The sequence below is a fragment of the Peromyscus californicus genome, unplaced genomic scaffold, assembly GCF_007827085.1.
Source record: "Peromyscus californicus insignis strain IS unplaced genomic scaffold, ASM782708v3 Scaffold_22__1_contigs__length_63687245, whole genome shotgun sequence".
Lineage (NCBI taxonomy): Eukaryota > Metazoa > Chordata > Mammalia > Rodentia > Cricetidae > Peromyscus > Peromyscus californicus.
The window spans coordinates 21967485-21992818 of NW_026294525.1; the positions used below are offsets into that span (position 1 = coordinate 21967485).

Below are 25334 nucleotides of genomic sequence, written 5' to 3' on the forward strand. Positions count from 1 at the left end.
ATCTCTTTTCTTTTATGTATCAAGGTAAAATTCCTGTAACTCCTGTCTTGTTTTCCTTAATTTTTTTTTCCTCTATAGCATATAACTAAAACTAATCATGTGCCAGTCTAAACCCAAATGCAAACCCATGAGGAGAGAGACCTAGTCTTTCACCTTTCACACTGTATCCCTAGACTCGATGGGAGGGAGCCTGGGACACTGTGGAATTAAGTGAGTAAATGAATAAATGTGAAACTGTTCCCATTATTGGAAATTTTGTTTTGCTATTGTTTGCCCGTTTGGTGTGTGTGTGTGTGTGTGTGTGTGTGTGTGTGTGTGTGTGTGTGTGTGTGTGTGTGTCTTGTGTTCTAACACAGGGTTTGTGTGTGTGTGTGTGTGTGTGTGTGTGTGTGTGTGTGTGTGTCTTGTGTTCTAAGACAGGGTTTCACATAGCCCAGGCTGGCCTCAAACTTACTAGGTAACCCAGGATAACCTTAAATATCTGATTCTCTTGTCTCCACTTCCCAAGCCCTAAAATTTCAGATATAAGCCATCGTGCCTGGCTTTGTTTCTGGAAAAACGAAAAGTCAAAGGTTACCAGTTAGCAGGAGGACTTTGAGTCAGGTTATTTTTAGTTCCATCTGTCTATTTTTAGGTTCATGATCTGTCCAGTAGTAATATTGCCTACATTACAGAAAATGGTGCCTAGTAAAACAGAGGGACTGCTTAAATGGCTCCGTGGGTAGGAGCTTGCTACTCAAGTGTGAGGACCTGAGCGCTGATTCTTACTCAGCACCTATGTAAAACATTGGGAATGGTCTCTGGCCTTCCCATGAGCATGCACAGATGCACACAGATGCATGTACACATACATACCCACCAACAGCACATACATACCCACCATCAACACACACATGCACACACACACACACACAAATCCAACACCCCCTAAAATCCATACGATCAGTTATAACATCTCCAATTCTTGATATAATTGACCAATAACTAGTTACCACCGAGGGCTGGGCGGCTTGGTTGAATAGCTAAATCCTATGTTTCGTGTATTTAACGCCTTAGGGAAAAATATAACTGTTGATTATAAGGTGAAGATTTACTCTTCAGAACTGGTCAAAAAACACATCTTGAAATTCCTTGCAAGCAAGTCTTACCTACCCTGGGCACCTCAGACACGATAATCGTCACCATCGCAAAGCTGTTATGCTAGCACAAACATAACAAAGTATGGGAAAATCTCACTCTTTCTGATTCCAAAGGTAAGCAAGTCTTAGCGGCTAGCATTCTGAGCATAATCTCAAACCCAGAGGGAGAATGCCAGGGCTTTTCTCTCATATTTTCTCAGGCTATTCAGATATTTAGCTCTGGAAGGCGGGGGGGGGGGGGGGGGGGGGGGATTGCTTGAAAAACATGTTGAGCAGTCTCAAATCCTCCCTTCTCTTTAGTTAAATTTAAAGCTGGGGTCAGAGTGCACTTGGCCTTCTTGCTGTTTTAAGAAAAGTGGAATTCTAATTATCCTCACTCCTTGTCCATGAACCCAGGCCAGTGGACAATAGTTCATTGATAAATCATGCAAAATGAGACACCTTCTTTGCACTAGGACTTGAAGGATGAGGCTGTTTCTCAAGAGTTGTGGTACTGCAGTGATATACATGGTTTTGTTCGCCTGTACCTGCCAAAGAAAGCATTTCCTGGCCCATCCCACACTATGAGCTGTGGAAATGTGGGAACTACTAAATTCACCTACTTACTTCTTATTTGTTTATTTTTGGTTCTCCTTTTTTTGTTTGTTTGTTTGTTTGCTTGTCTGTTTGTGAGACAGGATCTCACCAGGTAGCTCAGGCTGGCCTCATACTCATTTTGTAGCCCAGGGTGGCCTTGAACTCTCAGCAATCCTCTTGCTTCAGCCTCCTCCTGAATAGATTATAGGCAGCTACTGCTCTGACTACTGTAAGTTCAGTTCCTTTAAAGGTGATACGCTTTAGGAGTCATGAATTACTGTTAGACAGTGTTTGCTTTGTTTAGAGCGACGCAGTTTCATAACTTTCAAATAATCAGTTACTGTCATCGACATTCCAACAATGGAGGTGAGTTCTGGATTTGTGTTTATTTGGGGACTCTATTGAGGTCTCTGTGTCTTTGTACCTCTTCTATGTCCTCAGACATGTCAGACACTCACTGAACACATGATAAGGGATGAGAGTAAAGTGTTTTGATAGAATAGGTTCTAAAAAGTATGTTTCCATTGTTTCTGACATGATTTATCCCTGCATAGGTATTTACCCCTATTTAAAAACAAACTACCTTTTATCTGTTATGATAAAGTACTGTTAAACATTTCTAGAGAGTCAATCTTTCAACCACTTCTTTTACGGATTTTGAAATTAGTATCTTAGTGAGAAATGACATTCGCACACTAAAAGCATGAAAATGCACTTCAGCAATATTCAACGGCATTTTCTTCCAGTGCTTTTAAGTTTTGAGATGTGCGTCTTTCATTTTACTGTAATGTGCGTACTGAAAAGGACAGGTAAAGCCTCCTTCAAATAGGTAAGAAGCAAGGTTAATATTCCACTTTAAGTTATCTATTCTCCATCGATTTAAAAGGCATTACCATAAGATAGACATCTTATCCTGTACCTAGAGATTCAAAAAAGAAAAAAAAATAGAATTTTATATGCTAATATAACTATTTTCACGGAGTGACAGGAAAAACTTATCTTCCTATGAGAAATCTGCCCATCAGCCCTGCAACTTTGCCAAGCCCCTTCATTATTTTCAAACCTTTCTTTTATTTTGGTAATGTTATATCAATAACATAAAAGTTAGATATAAAGAGTCTAAGTTAAATAAACAAACCATGTGTTTCTGTATATTAAGAAAACAAAATAAGCCTAACGTGCTGTAAGTCCAGATAAATATGGTATACTTAAATAGACTTTAAGCTATACAATTGTAGAAAATTTCACGGCATTTAAAGCATTCTTTGGAAAAATAAGTTGATTTTTTACCACCAATATATTGCAAAGAGTATGAACACATAATTGATTAAATTATTAGCTATTCTACATGCATTCCCTAATCTCTTTTGCTATCCAGCAAGCATCCTGACATGAGGTACATACAGGGGTCAAAGGTGAAGGAAGTTGTGAGGGAGCACCCATCTAGTGCTTTATTTCATATCAGGACATGATCAAAACAGAACACAAAATTGCTGCTTATAAACTGCATGTGCATTTCAAGTTAAACATTTAACGTTCCAAAAAGCTAAATAAAAGATACCCTGAGGTTTGATACTCAATGATATGCAGGAGTGAAAATTAAATGTCATGATCTAGATCTGGACATTCATGAACTATGTAGTGACTTTGTATTTTTACATTCTGAACTTGAGCATTCACTGAAGGTTTGTTATTTACCCTTGGAACGATGGAGAGAAAACAAGTTGATATAATCAGGTGATAAATTACTGTTATATCCAATGATTTGATTCCACAATGCGATGTTACTATAATGTACTGAATTGCTAAAATTCAAATGATAGACTGAGCTAAATGCAAATGATAATCATATTTAACCTACTTTTTATACGTATAACCATAAACTAACCTTTTTTTATAGTAACTTGTCCATTCTTTTATGTCACTCTTTTGTGTATGTGCATGTGTGTGTGTGTCTGTGTTGCATGCATAGGAATGTACAAGTGCATGTGCTGATGGGTGGACCTGAGGATACCACAGCAGGACATTGGGTGTCTCTCACTGACCCAAAAGCTTACCCTTGCAGATAGACTGACTCTCACGATCTGCCTGTCTGTCTGACCCTCAACACTGAGGCTATAGTCATACGCATCCACATCAGGGCTCTGCGGATTCTCAGATCCTTCTGCTCACCCAACGAGCCATCTCTCCATGCACATCCATTGATTTTAAAATGACCTCTGACTTGAGCTACTAAAATGATCTCGCATTAGAAGTAACAGTAAACTTGCCTTGAAATGGTATGCATTACAATGTACTTCTGAAGCCAATCAGAGAGCTGGGAAGTGTATTATTTCTGAAATACCTCTCCACCCCCGGCAATCTGTGTAAGATGTCGTTATTTGTATAAATTTGGTCATGAATTGTATATTGGTAAAAATAATGATACAATGGGCAAGCCCTAGCCTCTAGAGGTTAGGACTTCAATATGTGACCTTTGGAGGTACACAAATTAATCCATAGCACAATGAAGCAAGCCATTCCAAATCAGAGCTGTGGATTACTGCACTTTTCATAACAGCATTAAAGGCAGGGAGGTTCAAATCCTCAGATTAAAGGTTGGTTTCGGTTGTGAAGCTCACTCACTTCTGTTCGGTTATTCATCGTTCTGGCCCACTGACCCCATTTTCAGGCTTTCAGGCTTCTAGAAGAAGTCCACTTCCACTGGGGACGATAAAGAACCACCCTCTAATTACCACGAGGCATAACAGCTGCACTGAAATGCTGTCTGTTTTCAAATCAAATCAGCATAAGGCCAGTGCACTAACTTCACCCATGGTTTGGGGAAAGAGTGTGAAAACGGGAAGGACAGTCTGAGCCAATGCCAGGGGTTGTTAGAGAGTACTTAATCTTGCAACAGCTAAATGCATCTCACCTCTACTGAGCTCATGACCACAGACAGTGGGACAAATGCTGTTCCCTGGTCTAGTGAACACATATCTAGGCGTCCTTCAGGGCTTTCTATCAGAAAGCCCACAAGAAATCTCACCTGAGCTGTGTTTTGAATCGTTTCCTGCAGGTATCGGAACAGTACATCACAAACTGGGATAATGGGAGCAGTTCACTGTTTCCTAGCTCTGGATGTCAGAGGTCTGCAGCTACGCTCCTTCTGAAGGCTCTAGGGGGAGGACCTTTCCTGCCCTCAACTACCTTCTGGTGACTCCTCGCATTTTTTAATGTGCAAGCATTGCTTGAATAGTTGGCTCTGTTTCACCTGCTGCCATAGTTGGAATATTTGTTCCTTCCAAAATTCATGATGATATTTAATTGTCCTCAAACAATATTAACAGATGGGACTTTCCTTTTTTCTTTCTTTCTTTCTTTTTCTTTCTTTTTCTTTCTTTCTTTCTTTCTTTCTTTCTTTCTTTCTTTCTTTCTTTCTTTCTTTCTTTCTTTCTTTCTTTCTTTCCTTCTTCTTCCTTCTTTCTTCCCTCCCTCCCTCTCTCTTTTCTTTTTTGAGAGCTCATGTAGCTGAGGTTGACCTCAAACTGTCATGTAGCCAAGGATGACCTTGAACTGCCGATCTCCTTGTCTCTATTTCCTGGATGCTGGGCTTACAGGCACATGCCACCACATCTGGTTTATGTTATACTGTGAATTCAACCCAGGGCCTAATGTATGCTAGACAAGCACTCTACAACTGCAGTTGAGGAGTGGAACTTTGAAGGTCCATGTGTAGGGCCAGGATTGATGCCATTACCAAAGTGCAAAGCACCACTTGCTCTCTCTAGGCCAGTGGCTCTCAATCTGTGGGTCATGACACCCTGGGGGTGGAAAGGAATGGATGACCCTTTCACAGGGGTTGCCCAAGACTATCGGAAAACACAGATACTTACATTATGATTCATAACAGCGGCAAAATTACAGCTGTGAAGTAGCAATGAAATAATTTTAGGGCTGGGGGTCACCACAACATAGGGAACTATATTAAAGGGTCACAGTATTAGGATGGCTGAGAAGCACTGCTCTGATCATTGTTTCTGTCATGGTATGAGGCAGCAAGAAGACCTTTCCATCTTCCAGACCTAGGTCTTGGACATTCCAGCCTCCAGAACTGTGAGAAATTCATTTGTTTCAATCTCAAACTACCCAGCCCAGTTTATCCCATTATATGAGTGCAAAATGGACTACTAAGACACAAGCCTTCTCTATTTTTCTACCTGTCATGAGAATACTCACCTTTGAACAAGATATAAAGCCCACCTGGGTAAACCAGAAGACTTCCACTTCAAGATCTTTAAGACTCTCCCTGCCCGCCCCTCTCCACACACACAAACCAATCACATTCATAGGTTCTGGGGTTAGGACCTTTGTAAGGACTACTATGTCATTCATTCCATAACTGCCCGAGAATGTCTTTTGCACTGAAAATATCTTAAATGTGGTGATATCTTAGTATTTTAGTTAAGGTATGTAATTGAGAGAAAATGAAGACTGGAGGTAATCATTCCAGGGCTCAATGCACGGAAACACAGTCTGCTGACATTCTGCAGGTTTCCTCCAGTTCCACTGAGTCTGCTTTACATCCTGGCTGTCTGCTGGTTCACAGCCCCCACCTCTTCTCTTCCGCTAGATAGCAGGTATTCTCCTTGTGTCTTTCCTCAGGGCTTTTGTCTGACAATCACACCCATTCTGTCAAATTCTGAGGGCCCTGGTTTACTTTACTTATCTGTCCATCCTTTGAGTTTTAGCCTTCGTCACTTTTCTAGGAAAGGTAATTTTCCAGTAATTTCATGTGTTTTAATATACTTAGAGCCATAGTAACCATGCTGGCACAAATAATAACCCTCAATAACATGAACCTAAGGATTGCCTCTTTAGACTACATAGTATCCGTGTGTCAATTTGACAGTGTTCCATTATTACATGTTTATCTCATCTTGGAAACCATCTTGGAAAGAGAGATGTACTTCACAGTATCCTTCTGCATTTCATGAGATACATCATCGATGGCTGGTAAAAATCAGAAGGGTATAATGGTTCAGAAATTACTCAGTGGAAGAGTGGACACTGCTTAAAAGCCAGATGTGATTATATTGATGCAGGGGGCTTTACCAGCCCTTGGCTGAGGCTTTCTGATGTTACACAGAATACATTTCTTGACGAGTAGGCAAAGAGAGAACAATTAGTAAAGAGGTAGTGCCATCCAGAGTTGTTGGGGAAGCTACAATCTAAATTATGATTTGGGGGAAATGAATAAATTATACAAAGTACTTGTTGCTGGGGGGTGAGGAGGAGAGCATGCAAATGAACATGGAAACCAACGGAATAGAATAAAAGCACTCTGCAAAGCCAACAGGAAGAGCAATGTACAATGGACATATCTCTATCAAGATTGCTCTATACGCGAGAAATGCTGGCCTGGGACTGAGTATCAACGTCTTTAATGGAAAAGTAAAACACATCCGCCTGCTGCTATGCGAACATTTACCTTTTAAGGTTCTGTTTTGTTATAAAATATATACTTAATATTTTCTTAGGCAAATATGTATTTTAAGTACGTAGATATCTTTTCTTAAGCAAATACATATGACTATGGTGATATTTTATTTGTATTAAAATGTTATTTGTATGTTAATAAATAAAGTTGCCCCGGGGGTCAGAGGTATTAGCGAGCCATAGGAAAGCCGGGCGGTGGTGGCGCATGCCTTTAATCCCAGAATTTGGTAGGCAGAGCTAGGTAGATCTCTGTGTGTTCAGGGATACAGCCAGCATTGGATACACACACCTTTAATCTCAATACCAACCATAGAAGACCTGGAGGTCTATACAGACAGGCAGTGACGAGGCGGTCATGTGGTTGGGTTTACAACCAATGAGAAGGCAGAACAGAAAGTCTATATAAAGACTTTTACACAGGAAGTAGCTCTCTTTCGGAGAGGTAGGACCACCGCAGGAGGAAGGGTAAGGTTTTAGCTCTGACCTCTTGGCTTTCTTCTTTGCATTGGTTCTGTGTTTCTTATTTAATAAGATGGTTGATTACATCTACATATGACACTTAATATAAATGAAAAAATAACTTATAACTGGAATGGTAATCTTCATCATATTTTCTTCCTAGCATTTGAGTTAATCTTGGATGCTTGGGGACATGGTCTATTAATTTTTATACATAAATCTATTGTGAATTTACACTAAACTATAGGAGGCTTTTCCCTCCATCATAATTGTCATAACTCTTATGGAGACGTGTTAGGACGGCACTGGAGTGACTCCCAATTGTACTCAAAGCAACAGTTGAAGATTTTTTGATGACCTTCAAGGCTTTACATTAGTCCCAGTCATCCATCCTTAATTGTCCTGTTCATGTCTGTGGTCTAACCTCCAAGCCCATGTGCTGCTCTCCTCATTCAGAACCTTTCCACTTCCTACTTCCTCCATCAGAGACACTCTTTTTTTTTACTTTTTTTTCCTGATAACTATCATCTGTCTTTTCTTTTTTTTATTAGTAAGAAATTTTCTATTCACTTTACATACCAACCACAGATTTCCCCCTTCCTTCTTCCCACCCCCCCATCCATCCCCCCCATCCCCACATTTCCCAAGTCAAGGTCTCCCATGGGGAGTCAGCAGAGCCTGGCACACTCAGCTGAGGCAGGTCCAAGGTCCTCCCCGCTGCACCAAGGCTGTGCAAGGTGTCACACCCTAGGCGCTGGTCTCCAAAAAGTCCACCCATGCACCAAGGACAGATCTCGATCGCCCTGCCTGAGGGCCCCCCCCCCAAACAGTTTAAGCTAAACAACTGTCTCCCATATCCAGAAGGCCTAGTCTAGTCCTATGGGGGCTCCACAGTTATTAGTCCACAGTTCATAGGTTGGCTAATGTGTGGCTAGTGTGGCTGGTCATCTCTGCACGTTTTCCCATCATGATCTCGAAGTCCCCTGCCCATAGAATCCCTCCTCTCTATCACCAATTGGATTCCCGGAGCTCAGCCTGGTGCCTGGCCATGGATCTCTGCATCTGCTTCCATCAGTCACTGGATGAAGGCTCTATGATGACAGTTAGGGTATTCACTAGTCCAGTTACCAGAGCAGACCAGTCCAGACACCCTCTCGACCATTGCCAGTGGTCCAAGGTGGAGTCATTCTTATGGATTCCTGAGAACTTCCCTGGCACCCTGCCTCTTCCTAGTCCCATGATGTCTTCATTTATCATGGTATCTCTTTCCTTGCTCTCCTATTCTGGAGGGATACTCTTTAAAGTAATAAATCTCTGCTGCCATCATCAAAGCAAATGGATTTTTCAAAGTTTTCTACCCAAATCAGTATAGCCATATTGATATATCTGAGGCACTAGGTAGGTTCCAAATGCAGTGGTATCCTAAACTGGTTTTTCTAATTGGTTTGCAAATCCTAGTTTACAAGAACGGGACGATGGGAATGGTACCAAATCTCTTGAAGTATTGCCAATGGTACAAAATATTCCAAACAGGGAACTTGGAGGTTTCAGTCTCTCCATCGAGACTGTCAATCACTTGAAAAATCTGATAAAGGAATTTTAAAAACAGCTATTTCTGTTCCGTGCTCCCCATTTTAGACATGTAGTGATTCATTGTTTAACAAGCCTTTATATAGCGCCAACTCTGTGCAAACCACTATTCTTAGTATTTTTTTTCTCTTTTTAGTATATTTCTTTTTAATGGTGATCCTTGAGTTTGTAGCTACTTATCAAGCACTCAGAATGACTGGGACTTAAATCTTCTTCTGCCACAAGAAATGCTGTGTACCAAGAGTGTCATCATCTACCAACTGTGGTGATGTATTTGTCATCTAAGAAATAAAGCTTGCCCAAAGATCAGAGGGCAGAGCCAGTCACAGAGTTAGCCACAGAGGTCAGGCAGTGGTGGCACACACCTTTAATTCCAGCACTTGGGATCACACATTTTTAATCCCAGCACTAGGAAGGTTGAAATAGGAAGTGATATGGGCAGAGAAAGGAATATAAGGCAGAAGGAAACAGGAATTCACTTTCTCTTGCAGAGGCTCTGTCAGGCTGAGGAGTTGGTGAGGTAAGAGGTGGTAGCTATGGCTTGCTCTGCTTCTCTGATCTTTGAGTTTTCACCCTGATATCTGGCTCCAGGTTTTTATTGTAAGACCAATTAGGATTCATGCAACAACCAAAAATATTATTAAACTTTCTTCTGGAATACTTTGATTGCTTTACCAGAAATGCCATTGTTTGAAATTGTCTCGGAAGCTCTGGGACAGTCACAAAAGGGAACTTCATGATTCTTTCTCTCTCTCTCTCTCTCTCTCTCTCTCTCTCTCTGACACACACACACACACACACACACACACACACACACACACACACACACACCTGTGACTTGCTTCTAATCAAAAGGATATATCAAAGGCGACTGGATGCCACCCAATGACATTCCTTTATGTACAGAGTGTGAAGAGATTGTTATGCTATATATGCTGATTTGTAGATTTGTTTCAATAGAAGGTTTGCCACAGCACCTTGCTTTCTTTGCTGGCTTGGAAGATGCAGCAGTCCTGTGTCCAGCGTTGCAAAGAGTAACCCCAGTGGGCTGGGAACCAGTACCTTCTTCCTTCCCTCAGCTAAACCTTCAGATGTGAACTCTGTACTGCTAACCCTTGGATTTCAACCTTCAAGTGGGTCTAGCTAAGCTGTGCTTAGATTCTTGGCCCATGAAAACTGTGAAATAATTAATATTGTTTTAAGTTGCCAAGTTTGTGGTAATCTGCTATGCAGCACAGAAAATGAATATATTTCTGTTTGGCAAAGTTTCAGATCTGAAAAATTATGAACAAGGAGTAGATGAGTTACTGGTCCTCGAAAAGTTCAGTGTCATTGGTATGTTTCTTTGTTGTTTTCTCCTTTTTCAGTTTGGCAAAAAACAAACCAAACAACAAAACAAAACAAACTACAACAACAACAATAACAAATCCCACCCAAACTGGCTAACAGATAAAAATAGAATTAATTAGAAAGACTCTAGGAGGTTCTTAGAATAGAAGTTTATACTTCTCCCAGCAAATCCAGACACTAAGATAAGAGATAGCCAGAAATACTCGACATTTGTGTTTTAATGATTTTGAAGTCAATAACCTCTGTATGTGTGTGCATTGAATAGACATAGCCTAAAAGAAATAAGTAGAAAATAAAATTTCAAAAAAGTAATAATATACAATGACCTGAAAATTCATTATTTATGACAACGTATGTCCCAATAAGTACATATTGGTCAAAATGAGCCAACATAATCAGTGTTTAAAAACATAAAAGTAACTAAAAATGGGATTTTGGGGAAAATCCTAACTTATCTCACATTTCAATACTTTAATTTGTGAATCAAATGATTTAACTACATTTTTCTTGGAAGTCAGCTGTCTCCAGGTTACTGCACCGACCACAGACCTTGATATATATAGCAAATAATCTATAGTAAAGTTGATTATTTTTAGTGAGTCAAGAAATGGTAGTGGTACATAGGAGTATATTGGCAAAGGTAATAAAATCTTATTTTATTCTTTATATAAAATACACACTTTTACAAGTAAAATTAAGAATATGTATGCACATATATAGAAATATATATATATACATATGTAAAGAGAAACCATATGATTTAATCCTTTAACAATAAATTAGGAATGAAAAGAGCTTTTCTAAACAAAAGATAAAGTTCAGAATCCTTATAAAAAGGATTTTTATGTTTTGTAAAAGTGGTTACATGGAGTTTTTTAAAGTTCTGCATGTGAGTCTTGCATGGTTCTTTGATTTAAAGTGCCATTACAAACCAGTAAGAAAAACATTGAATAAAATGTGCAGCAGACAAGAAAAATGTAGAGTTTGGTCACAAAAAAGAAAGGCACATGAAGTGGGTTAAACAGAGCAAGTTAAAACAACGATTAATTATTTATTATTAGTGCTTAACTATTTTTCATCTACTGATTGACAAAGATTTAAACATTAACTGTTTCTAAATGTCAAGAAGAAGAGATATTTTCATATGCTGCCTGTGAGAGTCTGAATTTGTCCTGCAGGCATATTTAAGTAACTGGAGATTTGTAAAAGGCACATTTTGTAGGGAATTTTGTGTTCAGAGATGGGGGGGCATACCTCTCCAACATTCTTTTGCTCCATTAAAAATAGACTAGCTAAATATAGTTGGTAAGTATAAAGAATGAAATAATATTGAAAATACTCAAACCTATCACTATGAATAAATATTTAATGGGTACCGTTAAGGGGGAAAGTTACATAGTACGGGTAACCCTATTTGGATTTTTAAAAAGAAAACATAACCTATTGCTTACTATTCCCATTGTTATGATAAAATACCTGAAAAAAAACAATTTAAAGGGGGTGATTTTTTTTTTCTGGTTCACAGTTTGAAGGGATACCATTTGTCACAGCAAGCAAGGCATGCAGGTAGGACCATGAGGTTAACTAGTTACTACATCAATTGTGGAGAATCAGGAAACAGATGGGGAAGGGAGCAAGGCTTGGCTACAAAACCTCAGGGCCCGCCCTCTAGAGATCTACTTACCCCCAGCTAGGCCCCTCCTCCTAAATGTGCCTCCATCTCCAGATCACTACCAGCAGCTGGAAACCAACTGTTCAAATCCATGTGCCCGGAGAGTGCAATTTTAAGCTTAGTTCATAACAAATGTTCTACATAAGAATGAGATAATACATTTGTTTGTGAATAGCAACAAGGAGAGGATAAAATATCACAATTTTAATGTGTTTTGCATCATTTACAAGATAATAGTGACCTTAGGACAGATCAATCCCTTCATAGTAGACGCGAGTCTGTACACAGCCATTTCTTCCATTTCTTGGGCTTCCTAAATTGCTCTATCCTGTCTAAATGAATTGAGAAAAGGACTTAAGAAAGTGGTGCTGATGTCTGACTTCAAGACAGTCAGGTCACTGATAGCTAGCTGATCCCATAGGGACAAGACCAGTTTTTACATTTGCTGCAGTACTTCTTCCACGTGCTCACTCCATCCAAAGAGCAAATATTTGCAACATGCAAATACCCCGCGACGTGCCTGCAGCAACCTGCACACACCCAGATGCTCAATCATCAACCTGACACCTTGCTGCGCGGATACTGCGGCTGTTTATCATCTCTGGCATGAAGCCAAGGCCTTCCCTCCAAAGGAGTAGACAAGAGATAAATTATCCCACTGGCCCGGCCTCACTATCTTTTGACTCCTTTACTGTGACCACTCGTAATACAGCAACAAGGAGTAGGAGGTGATTGGGGGCCGTAAGTCACAGCTGACAGCAAGACCCCCAAGTGAAAACACGGACCGGTTTTTTTTTCAATAGGTTCTATATGTAACTACCACATTCAAATACATATTAGACCACATATCAAGACTGAAAGAAACAACAAAACCTAAAGTTTGATTTTCAGCAAAACCGCTCTTTCTGAATGAACAGAACTGAGTGTTCCTACTCTAGCAAGATCAGACGGCAGGAAAATACATTGGTTTAATTATAGCCTTTCACGAGAACAGTACATTCTTATTCTTCCGCTGCAACTTTCTACAGGAGACCTTAGGCTGCATCTCAGGCCCTTCCCTGAATGAGGGAGCGTTCTGGTGACCACATTGTTATTGCAAGATTATCTGCCAGGGAAAACAAGTTTGTTTCTAGAGTTATCACACATACAAAAAGACCAGGGGCAGGAATCAGAACACCAAGTTTTTTAGGTCAATTTCTAAATAGGGTCAATTCACTTTCCTATCAAAGACCTACGGGAGCAGGTGCAGTACAAATGAGGCTTGGACACGTTTGCATGGGCTAGCACTTTCTCAAGGCGGGATTGAATGAAGTATCTTAGTCACTTCATGACACTGTCTTGACTGGTACAATAGGTGCTTCTAATTCAGAGCTGTTTCTTTGCAAGAATGCAGGTTTTTTTTTTTTAATTTTTGACATAGCAATTGTATTATTTATGTGGTATGGAGTGACATTTTAATATGTGTATAAAATGTGTAATGACCAAATCATGATAACTGGCACGTCAATCACATAGGACACTTATCATTTCTTTGCTGGGAACCTTTCAAGTCTCTACTAACTATATTGAAATATTCTGCCATAGTTATTCTACTGTGCTACAGCATCGGAGGTTGTTTCTCCATCCAGTTTCTCTACTGTACCCATCAACCAAGCTCTCTCCATCCCTTCCACCCACAGCCTTTCTAGGCTCTAATAAACATTGCTTCTTTTTCCCACTGCCATGGCCAACATTCCAGCTTCCACCTGCGACTGAGAACATACAGTGATTGCTCCTCTGTGTGTGGCTTATTTCCCTTAGCAAAACGTCTTCCAATTGAAAGATTAATTGTCCTTAAATCAATGCATATGTGTGTATTTGTGTCTCTGCATGCCAGAAAAAGGGAGGGTCAGACCCTTTGGAGATGAACTTGCAGGTGGTTGTGAGTGACCTAATGTGGACACTTGGAACCCTACTCAAGTCCTCTGGGAGAGCAGCAACTGCGCTTCATGGCTGAGCTACCTCTTTAGCCCTCTGTAATCCGATTTAAACCATAACTTTAAATATTTTAATCTATTATCTTTAAAAGTTCATCTGGGTGGGTGCCCCGGTCCCGCCGAAGGGGAAGGCGAGGGTAAACCCCGCGTGGGGCCTGGTCTGCGACGTGGCGGAGGCCCGGAGCCCCAGGCCGGGTCAGAGCTGACCAAGAAGCATTCAGAAGCCAAGCCATGGATCCACCTGGCCCGAAAGAAAAACCCAAAGTTAAAGAACCTGCCTTCAGAGTGGAGAAGGCTAAGCAGAAATCTGCGCAGCAGGAGCTGAAGCAAAGACAAAGAGCAGAGATCTACGCTCTCAACAGAGTCATGACAGAGCTGGAGCAGCAGCAGTTTGATGAGTTCTGTAAGCAAATGCAGCCACCTGGGGAGTGAGCCAGCCCCATCCTAGTCAGAGCACCTGGAGCCTCACAGAACTGAACAAGACTTGTGGAGACCTCTGCACTCAACTTCCTGTAGGTAACTTCCACCACATTGGTTCCTCCTCTCAGAACTGGCCCAGTGCTTGCTGGGTAGACTTTTCATCTGGGACAGCAGATTTTTTAAAAGGCCTTTTTTCTACTGTGTGAGAAAAATCATTGTTTCTAGTGAAACTGTGTGTCTTCCCTAAAAAGAATAAAATACAAAATGTTAAAAAAAAAAAAAAAAGTTCATCTGGGCTTGTAAGATGGCTCAGCAGGCGAAGGCTCTCACCACCACGACTGATAACCTAGACTGAAACCACTGGAACCCACAGGGTGGAAAGGGAGAACGGACTCCCACAGGTTTTCATCTGACTGCCACACATCCACTGTAGCACACATGTATGCATGCACGCGCGCACGTGCATACACACGTGCACACACACACACACACAAGCACATAGTAAATGTAAAAAGTTCATCTTTTAAAGAGTAATTAGATACCAATGTCAAAAAAAAATGAACCTGGGCTCACACACTAATTTTCATACAATGTAGCTCACAGTAGATCACAGACCCAAATGGTAGGTACAAAAATCACAAAAACCCTAGATGACAACTCAGGAGAAAATTTAGATGACCTACCGTGTGTTAGGTGACTTTTTAGACACCACACCAAAGCATAGTCTATGAAATAAATCATTTTCATGGTGGACTTTCTTAATATTAAAAACTTGCATTCTGTGAAAAACAATGTCAAAAGAATTTGACAAGCCAATGACTGGAAGAGAGTACTTGAAGAAGACACATTTGATTAAAAAGCACTGGTTGTCCAAACTATACACTGAGCTCTTGAAAGACAATGAACAAGCCAATTGTAAAAACAAGTAAAAGGCATTTTACCAAAGAACATATAGGTATTCCAAGTGTACATCTGAAAAGATGTTCAACATCTCTATAGGCCACTAGAGAATTACAAATTGAAGCAAATATGAGGTATCACTACACATCTGCAAGAATGGCCCAAAGCCAGAACACAGACACTGCCAATAGCTGATAGAGATGTGGAGCAATGGGAACTCCCATTCCTGACTGCTGGGAATACAAAATGCATGTCCATTTTGGAAGACAATTTGGCAATTTATTATAAAACCAAACATACTCTTGATATATGATCCAATAATCACATTCCTTGGCATCAGAGTCAGTTTTTGTCAATTTGACAAAAAACATGGACATGCCTGGGAAGAGGGAATCTCAATTAAGAAATTGTTTTCATCCGATTGTACTTTGGACACATCTTTGAGGCATTTTCTTAGTTTCTAGTTGATTTTGATGCCTACTATCGGCAGTACTAACCTTAGGCAGGTGGCCTGGGTTGCATAAGAAAGCAGGCTGAGCAAATCAAAGGAAAAAAGCTGGTAAGCAGCACCCCTCCATGGTCTATGCTTCAGTTCCTGCCTCCAGATTCCTGCCTTAAGCTCTTGACCTGGCTTCCCTTGATGATGGACAAGGGAAGATGTTATAAAACCTTTCCCCCTCAAGTTGGTTTTGATCAGTGTTTTATCACAGAAACAAATAGAAAACTAAGACACTTGGTATCCAACCAAATGAACTGAAATTATATCAACCAAAAAACCTATATATGCATGATGATGGCAGCTTGAATCATAACTGCCAAGGTGTGAAAGCAACCAAGAGAATCTTTGATTTTTGAATAAATAAGTAGACTGTGGTTTACCTGCACAATGGAACATTATTGAAGGGTAAGAAGAAGTGAGCTACAAAATAATGCAAAGACATGAAGGAAACATAAACGCATATAACAAAGTAAAAAGAGACAATCTGAGAAGGTAGTATCCTGTATAATTCCACTTTTATGACACTCTGGAAAAGGCAAAAGCATAGAGACAAATTAAGGGTCCGGAGAGAACATGAAATGAATAGGAAGATCACAGAGGATTTTTAGAGCAGTCTGTGACTACATCAGATGGCACTATTGTGGTGCACACATGCCATCCATATTTGTCCACACCTCCAGAAGTACAAATGAAGAGTGTGCTTTAATGTAAGCTGTGGTCTTTGGGAGATAAGGAAGGTTCAACAAAGGAAGCACATTGGTTTGGGGGAGGGCCAAGTGTGTCAGGCTGCAGTGTGAACTCAGTGCATTTAGCTCAGTCTTGCTATAAGCTTGAAACTGCTATAACACTAAAGCTGATTAATTTTAAAAAAAAAAGTCAAATACCCCAAAATGTCATTTGTCTCTATTTATACATACTTGCCTAGGTAATGTAAAACAATAAAATATTAATGTTTAGGTAAAATACAGATATCCAGTTCAAGGTATAAAACACCATTCACCACCAAATAGAAGTACTCTAAATAATCATACTTTGCAGACTTCAAGGAAGCCTTGTCTATAAGCCAGTGCTTGAGACAAGAAAGAACTTAAAAAAAAAAATAGTTCAGGTACTATGGAAGTAAACACCATCAGTTTGTCAGGTTCTGAAGTCATTCGAAAGACAGGCTCCTGGGTGTGTCTATAAGAATATCTAGATTATATTCATTGAGGTGCGAAGACTCATCCTAAATGTGGGTAGCACAGTTCCAGCTGGGGTTCTACACTGCACACAAAAAAGAGGAAGGTAGCCAAGAGCCAGCATTCATCTCTCTCTCCCAACTGCAGATGCCATGTGACCAGCAACCACACGCCGCTCTTGCCATCACATGTTCCCCATCAGGAGGGCTTGTACCCTCAAACTGTGAGCCTAAATAGACCCTCCTGTCCTGAAGATCCCTTTGTCAGAGCGTAAGAAAAGCCACTAATACTGATGCATCTTCTTCCTTACGGAAGGGTGTAAACGAGCATCTGCTCACAGTCAGTTGCTGGGAGGGTCTGACTGAGGTGGGCTTGGGGAAGGGGTCCAGACTCAGAGATGAATCACCTCAGCTCCTTTCCTTGTTTTAGAGGCTGATCCATACCAGCATAGTTCTGGCTTATTTCTTTCATAAAACATTCTTTTCGTATATTAATTTCCATGTTCCAGTATACGTGGCATCATTCCACAACAGAGACAGATTCATAACCCTGGCAACGGAGCAAATATGATCTAAGAAAGGATTGCAGAATAAAGACAGCCTCGGAGGGCCTCCATCATTTTTGTTCTTCTTCTACCCAAGCTGTCTCTTAATGATGTCTTTGGGAGGGTCTGCTCTTTAAGAGAAGCCCAACCAACATTAATAAGATGGTCTTGTTTTCAGAGAGCAAAATTTAAACCCCCTCGCTGAAGCTATTTTGGACATGTATCCAAGGTTTTCATCTTCCTCTTGTCACAGAGATTTTCCTGGACAAAAAAAAAAAAAAAAACTTGAACTTCTAGAAGACCAAAGAACATTAGAGCAGCAGCCCTGTTGAGTGCCTCTCGGAGGTCAGCCGGCACTATGCTGCTCACTTGGAAAGTGTGTAATGCCACATGTTGTACGTGGCACATTTCACGGGTTGTTCCCAACAAGGAACAACATCACAGAGAACACTCCAGATGAATGTGAGCTGCAGCCCAAACGCTCCCTCAATTTGAATCTCATTATCTCAGGGCTTCTCTTTCTTGTGGTGGAAGAGCACAGGGCTGTTTTGGGCTCCTTTACAATATGCTTCTTTCTGGAATATTTTCCTGCCTTTGGCAGCACACCAGACTCACCATGGCACTGATGTGCAGCAATACCACATTTCAAGTTAAAGGCCCCCCATGCAGTGGGACATACTCACTCTAGGTCACACATACACAATTGTCACTGATTTGCATCAGCACCCACCCCAACCTTCACAGGCTTTCTCTGAAGGCTCCATCATGATGACAGGCAGTGTTGCTCCACCACAGACAGGTGCCAGTTACTTAGGAATACAGCCCAAACCTTCTAACTTAATACTTGGAGGATTCATTCCCAACGGAGGGGCTGATAGTAAGTTAAATGCTGAAAATTCATTTGATTTTTAAAAATACACCTAAAAGGAAAATGTGGAATGGATACTAGAAATATGTTTTGTTCTTAGGTGAAAAGATTCTTCCCTTGTCAGTAGACTGACATGGTTCATTTCTACTCTTTTCCAGGCAGGTGTCTAAAGAGGGAGATATGAGTAATATTAGAATCAGGGAATTTTACATTGCTATGAGAATTGTCTAGAAAAATCATACCATGCCCAATTGCCTTCACCTTCTCTGATTATTGAGTGTGTGTTTTAGACTCAGAAACCACACATTGCTCAAACAAGGTGCACTGAAAATCAGTCCCCTTCTCCACCATCATCCTTTCCTGTCTTTGATACATCCACACCCTGACCCTTTGAACCTGTGAACAGCAAAAAGGACTTTGCAGACTTGCAGGTGTGGCCAAAATGAAGATTTTGAGGCAAGGTGGTTTTTTTTCATGGATTATTTCAACAGTCTCAGATAATCCAAGAGTCCGTGAAAAGGAGACAGGAAGTCTGAGCTAGAGTGAGAGATTCAGTGTATCACTTGCTTCCTATTGCTGGGATAAGACACCATGGCCAAAGTAACTTATAAAAGAAAGCACTTAATTGGGCCTCTGGCTTCAGCAGATTAGAGTCCACGATAGTGGAGCAAAGGTATAGCATCAGAAACAGCTGAGAGGTTATAGCTCAAACTGTAATGAACACGCTGGGGACGGCAGGGGGCTTTGGAAGCCTTGAAGCCCACCCCCAATGACACATCTCCTCCAGCAAAAAAGCACACCTCCTAGACCTTCCCAAACAGTTCCACCAACTGGGGACCAAATATTCAAACGTATGAGCCAATGGGGGCCTTTCACATTTAAATCAGCACAATTAGGAACTAGATTGGAGGTCTCTGACCAGAAGATTCTATACTCTTGGCATACAGTAAAGGGCCATGCTCAAGGGATGTGAAGAAAAGGCAAGGGGCGCTTCTCTTGACCCTATAACAAGGGCAGCTCTGCTGGCTGATTTGGGATTTCAGGCCTCCAGAACTATGATAACACATTTGTGTTGTCTTAAGCCCCTAAATTCATAGAAATTTAGAATAATAATAAGGAACGAAGACACTTACCAGATGCCATACCTGATTGTTAACACAAAGACCAATCAATTTGGTTTTACATTGGCTGTTTCTTTGAATTTATATCCTACAAGTCACCTTTGAAACCTTGCTACTTTGGCCACATTGGTTTGCAAGCTGTTCCTCAAGAGGGCAAAGCATGCTCCACCAGTCTACATTCTGTGGCTACCACAGAATACTGGACATCAGTGACTTGAAATGGAAAGAGGCCGTCTGGCTGACCGTGCTAGAAGATGGGAAGCCTAAGATCAGTGGGGAGTTCACCCCATACCAGCACTAGACGGGTGAGCTTGTGTCAAAGACAAGTTAGATTGCTGACTGGCTTTATAACCACCCACCCTCAGCATATGGTATCTGAGGAAGGCCTTGATCCCTTCTAAAACCTGCTCATCCCTTCAAGACTCCCCATAGTCAAACATCCATGATGGCTATGAAATTTCATCATCATTTTTGGAGGACCCAAACCACATTCAAAGGTAATAGTCAAACTTGGACGTCTTGTTCCCCAGCCTGTGATATCTGCACAGCTTTCCCCTACGCTTCAATTGTCTGCATTCTCTCAACATGCCCATCCTCCCAATGAGAGCAGCCCTGCCCCGACCTTACACTGTCTGATTCTGCATCACATTAGCTTGTTTCTAACTACCTTGTATGTTTGTGTATTATCTATCTTCCCTGATTTTATTTTTGTATTATATTAGTTTGTGTACAACTACCTTGTATGTCTGTGTATTATCAATCTTCCCTGATAGAATTCACCACATTCCCAGAACCTTGGCCATCTTTGCAAGGCTAGTTGCTCAGTCAACTTTTTAAAATACAGTTTGAATGCCGGGCAGAGGTGGCCGAAGCCTTTAATCCCAGCACTCAGGAGGGAGAGCCAAGTGGATCTCTGTGAGTTCGAGGCCAGCCTGGTCTACAGAGCAAGTTCCAGGACAGGCACCAAAACTACACAGAAAAAAACCCTGTCTCAAAAAACAACAAAAAAATCATATATATATATATGTATATACACATTGGTGCCCAGTTCCTTATACCTTGACAAATGGGGTCATGCAACTGAATATGAGGATTGTGGAAAAGTAGTAAACAAGAAAACATGTAATGAGGAAATTAATCCAAAATCAAACTCATTATAAATCTGAGGTGTTATTAGCAACACTCATCAATATGGAGTTGCAAGACTTCACTGCATCCTTGACTTTTTTATTTTTTATTTTTATTTATTTATTTATTTATTTATTTATTTATTTATTTATTTATTTATTTATTTATTTTGAGACAAGGTTTCTCTGTGTAGCTTTGAGCCTTCTCTGGAACTCACTCTGTAGTCAAGATTGGCCTTGAACTCACAGAGATCTGCCTGCCTCTGCCTCCTGAGTGCTGGGATTAAAGGCATGTGCCACCACTGCCCGGTTGCATCCTTGATTTTGAACACACAACATGGATACTTTAAGAACAATGTCATCATGCTACACAATGCCAATGAACACGGCCTGGAACATGTTGGCTCAGATTCCAGACTACTGTTTTTGAGTTGGAGTGTTTTTACCGTACACACAAAGTATTCTGCTTTTGTAGAAACAAAATGGTTTGATTATAGAAAACAAAGACTTTGATCACGTCTTTACCCTCATTCCTCAGCATGTAGGTATCAAATACCTTTGTATTGCATTATTAGAAAGCTTTACTTAAAATATATATATAATTTGAGTTGCTAGCTTGAGTTTCATATAAAACCGGTCAACGAATTTTGGCTTGGGATTAGCACAGAATTTCCAACAATTTCTGAAATTGTTCTAAATATACTTCTGCCATTTTGTACTATGTATTTATGAGAAGTGGCATTCTCAGCAGTCACAATTATAAAATCAAAATATTGATCAACTCTAAAAAATGTGGAAGATGCGCTACATCCTACAGTATGAAATATTCAGCCAAGATTTAACCCTTTGTGGAAAAACAGCATGTAAATTTGCTTTTGTCTTTATATGAATGGTAAATGTTCATGTACAGCAAGGAATTGTTTTAAAATAAACTTGACTCTGATTTAGATACCATTAAATATTTGATATTTATCTCTTTTATTTTGAGAGAGGGTCTCATTTTGTAGTCTTGGCTAGCCTGGCACACACAGAAATCCACAGGTTTCTGTCCCCCAAGTTCAGGGATTAAAGGCATGTGCCAGCACATCTGCCTCTGAATGCTTGATTTGTATACATATTTTGTACATCTATGTGCCTGAGGGTGCATCAAAATTTCTTATTCCAAAAGGGGGTGCAAATGAAAACTGTTGGAAAAGACCTGCTACCAACAATTGCTCCTGTAAGGCATGCTGGGATCATCTGTATTTCTTTGGAAAATAACAAGCTTTAGATCTTTTCTGCCCTAAAATGTCTAATCTTTGTAATCTTATGGAGTTATGAGAAAAATAAGTAGCGGCTTCCACTGGAAACTGAGAAGGGTATTTTTCACATTTTATAGAATCTTCTTTCTGGTGAGACAACAGAACAAAGGTCCTGTATAGACCTAACTGTTGAGATGAGTTTTAAAATCTAGGTTTCATTACTCTCTCAGTCTGAGACTACACACTATTCTCTCTCTCTCTCTCTCTCTCTCTCTCTCTCTCTCTCTCTCTCTCTCTCTTTCTCCATATATATATATATATATATATATATATATATATATATATATTATTTCTCAATGTGTAGTTAGTAGAAAGAAATTTAACTAGTAAAGAATTTATGAAACTATCTTATAGGCAAATTCTTCAACAGCTCACAGTGCTATGAAGAACAGGCAGATCATGGCTCAAACTGATTAATTTTCTGTAAGACTCAAGTCATCTGGAGGCTAGTAAGTGCTAAAAACTGAAAAGACATCCACACGTTCCTCCTTTAACCAGGGTAATAATGACTGTCGTGACCTTCAAAGCCAAGTACAAGAAAACAAACCTGGGACAGTCCTCTTGTACCTCACTGTCTCTAAGAAGCTCGTCATTACTCACGTCTTAAAAACTCCCATCAAAGATGGAGGAGAGAAAATATAAAAATGGCCAAAGACACATGAGGAGAAACCCATTCATCCAGGTTGTCCTTTAGGAAAAAGCAAATCAAGATCATAACAAGATACTGAGTCACACCCACTAAGATGGCTATCATGAAAAAAAAGGACAATAACAAATACATTGATGTGGTAAACAGTAATAATCTTTTTTCATTGCTGGTTGAACTATTAAGTAATGAGATTTGTATGGAAAAAGAGTTTAGTGAAACCGTTAAAAATTCAGCATAATTATCAAAAAATATGACTCAGGAATACCACACCTAGTTATGTACACTGGAAACCCATGTGCTCAAACACACACATGTGCACAAATGTTCACAGCAGCACTAACACACCATAGCTCCTGGTGAAAACAAATCAAATGCTTGTCTACAGGTGAATGGAGAATCAAGCTGTGGACTGCTCCTACAATAGGTAGTTGGCCATAAAAAGGTGTGAGAACACGGTCACATGCTGAAATACAGCTACTCAAAGCTAAAGAAGTTAGGCACAAAAGGCCACATACTCTCTGATTCTATTTATAGCAAACAGGCAGAAGAGGTAAACCCATAGAGACAGAGAGCCAATTGATGTTAACAAGGGTAGCAGGGAGGGAGATATGTTTGACTTTAGAGTGAGAGTTTTTAAACAAATACTGAAGATGTTTTGAAATCATATAGAGCCAGTAGTTGTTCAACACTGAATATTCCAAACACTACTGAATTTTAACATGGCTAATCTTACATTATGTGAATTTCATCTCAACTTTTTAAACTAATAATTAAAAAACCCAATGGCAATGATTTTGAATTATCCAAAGCTACTTAATACAGTGGCATAACATATTACCCATGGCTAAGCATTCAATGACTATTTATGAAATTGAATGTAGAAATATTCATGTCCTGCAAGTAGATTTATTTTCTGGAATTGGGCAGAGTCATTGTGAGTCAAGACACCTAAAGAAGGAAGCTTATCAAACCGAGTAATGTCATCTCAAGTTTGAAATTAAAAGCCTGCCACCAGGCTCACATTCCCTCTAGCGAACTTGATTGTATTCTGAAAATATTCCAGCCCAATGTCCCTTCTCTAGGGAGACAGCCTTACATCTCACTATACCACACTTCCTTCCACTCCTGAAATCCAAGCACTTCCAAGTACGTCTCTTCTTTATGTGCTTTCTCGTGACAGATCTGTCTATTTGCTCCTAAAAGGCAAGAGGTGGCTCCGACTTATTGACATACCCTTAGAAAAGGATAGATGGAATGCTTGGCAAATGTTTGTCTAATGACAAAGTAAATGAACTAATGAACAACTGAATGAGAACAATTTTGGTCTTCCCATTCTGAAAGTGGAGTTCCGGACAAGTCTTGGGTAATAGCAACAGTCCAAAATTAATGTGCACCTGCTCAAAGTAGTTCCTAGTGGCAGGGAGGTGGGGCGGGACACACGACATGGATGGATGGGACAAAAAACCTCCCCAAGCCCTTCTTGGTTCTTTCTTCATTACTGCGCCACGTAGAATCTTTGTGGGTTATTGGTGCACATAGCATAGGAGTAGGCTTCAAAGTGCCCTTAAACTTGAAGCATTCCAGTAGTAAACATGTGTTAACTTGCTCACTATGAGAGTCTTTAGTCATTGTGGAAGAGACGTTTGAAGATTTGTGCAACCAAGCTGCCAGGCTTTTCTTATCTCATGGGAACATCCTCCCAGATAACAATGCCGTTTTGTGCCGAATTTCAAACAAATCTGGGCCAGTGCAGGTTTGGCAGGGGTGGCAATGGTGTGTAATTATGTGGCTTCGGTCTGTTGTCACACAAAACAAGGTGAAATTCTTGGCATTTTTCTTTGACCTTTGGTTATTTCTTGAAACTTGAAACAGCATGAAACTTAAAGAGTTCCAGCAAGTAGAAAATGACACTGTTCACCTGAAACCACGTCTAACTGATAGAAGATTCCACAATGCCGTGCTTACAAATCTCTGTGGCTTGGAATCCATCCCATTGGGATGACTAATTATTTGGGAAAAACTCACATTACTGTAATCCCTACTTATCTGCAGGGGATCCATTCCAAGATCCCTATTTGGAAGCCTGAAGCTTCAGATAGCACAGAATTCTATACAACCCTGGCTTTCCCTATACTTACATACCTATGATAATGTTTCTTAATCTGGCACAATGAGTAAAGAATCTTAGTTAAAAAAAAAAAGAAAGAACAATTATTACAACATACTGTAATAAAAGTTTGAACCTTGGGGCATTGTTAAGTAACATGATGGTTACTTGAAAAGAAGCATAATGCTTTTGTTTTTGTTGTTTGTTGAGACATTGTCTTACTTTGTAGCTCTGGCTGGCTTGGAACTTGGTATGTAGAACAAACAGGCTAGCCTCATACACCAGAGACCCACTGCCTCAGCCTCCCAAATGCTGAGATTAGAGGTGTGCCTTGCACCTGGCATGGCATGTTTGATATAACTCATACAGATCAATGGTTA

General features: G+C 40.2%; 2 protein-coding genes across 11 annotated transcripts in view; one reads left to right on the plus strand and one right to left on the minus strand.

The window, feature by feature from the left end:
• Phactr2 (phosphatase and actin regulator 2) overlaps positions 1 to 25334 on the minus strand; it is a 268605-nt gene that overhangs the window by 143554 nt on the left and 99717 nt on the right. The window lies entirely within an intron of this gene.
• On the plus strand, positions 14346 to 14932 carry LOC128118437 (small vasohibin-binding protein-like). Its single transcript, XM_052751074.1, has one exon. The coding sequence runs from the start codon at positions 14472 to 14474 to the stop codon at positions 14670 to 14672; it is 201 nt and encodes a 66-aa protein (XP_052607034.1). The 5' UTR covers positions 14346 to 14471; the 3' UTR covers positions 14673 to 14932.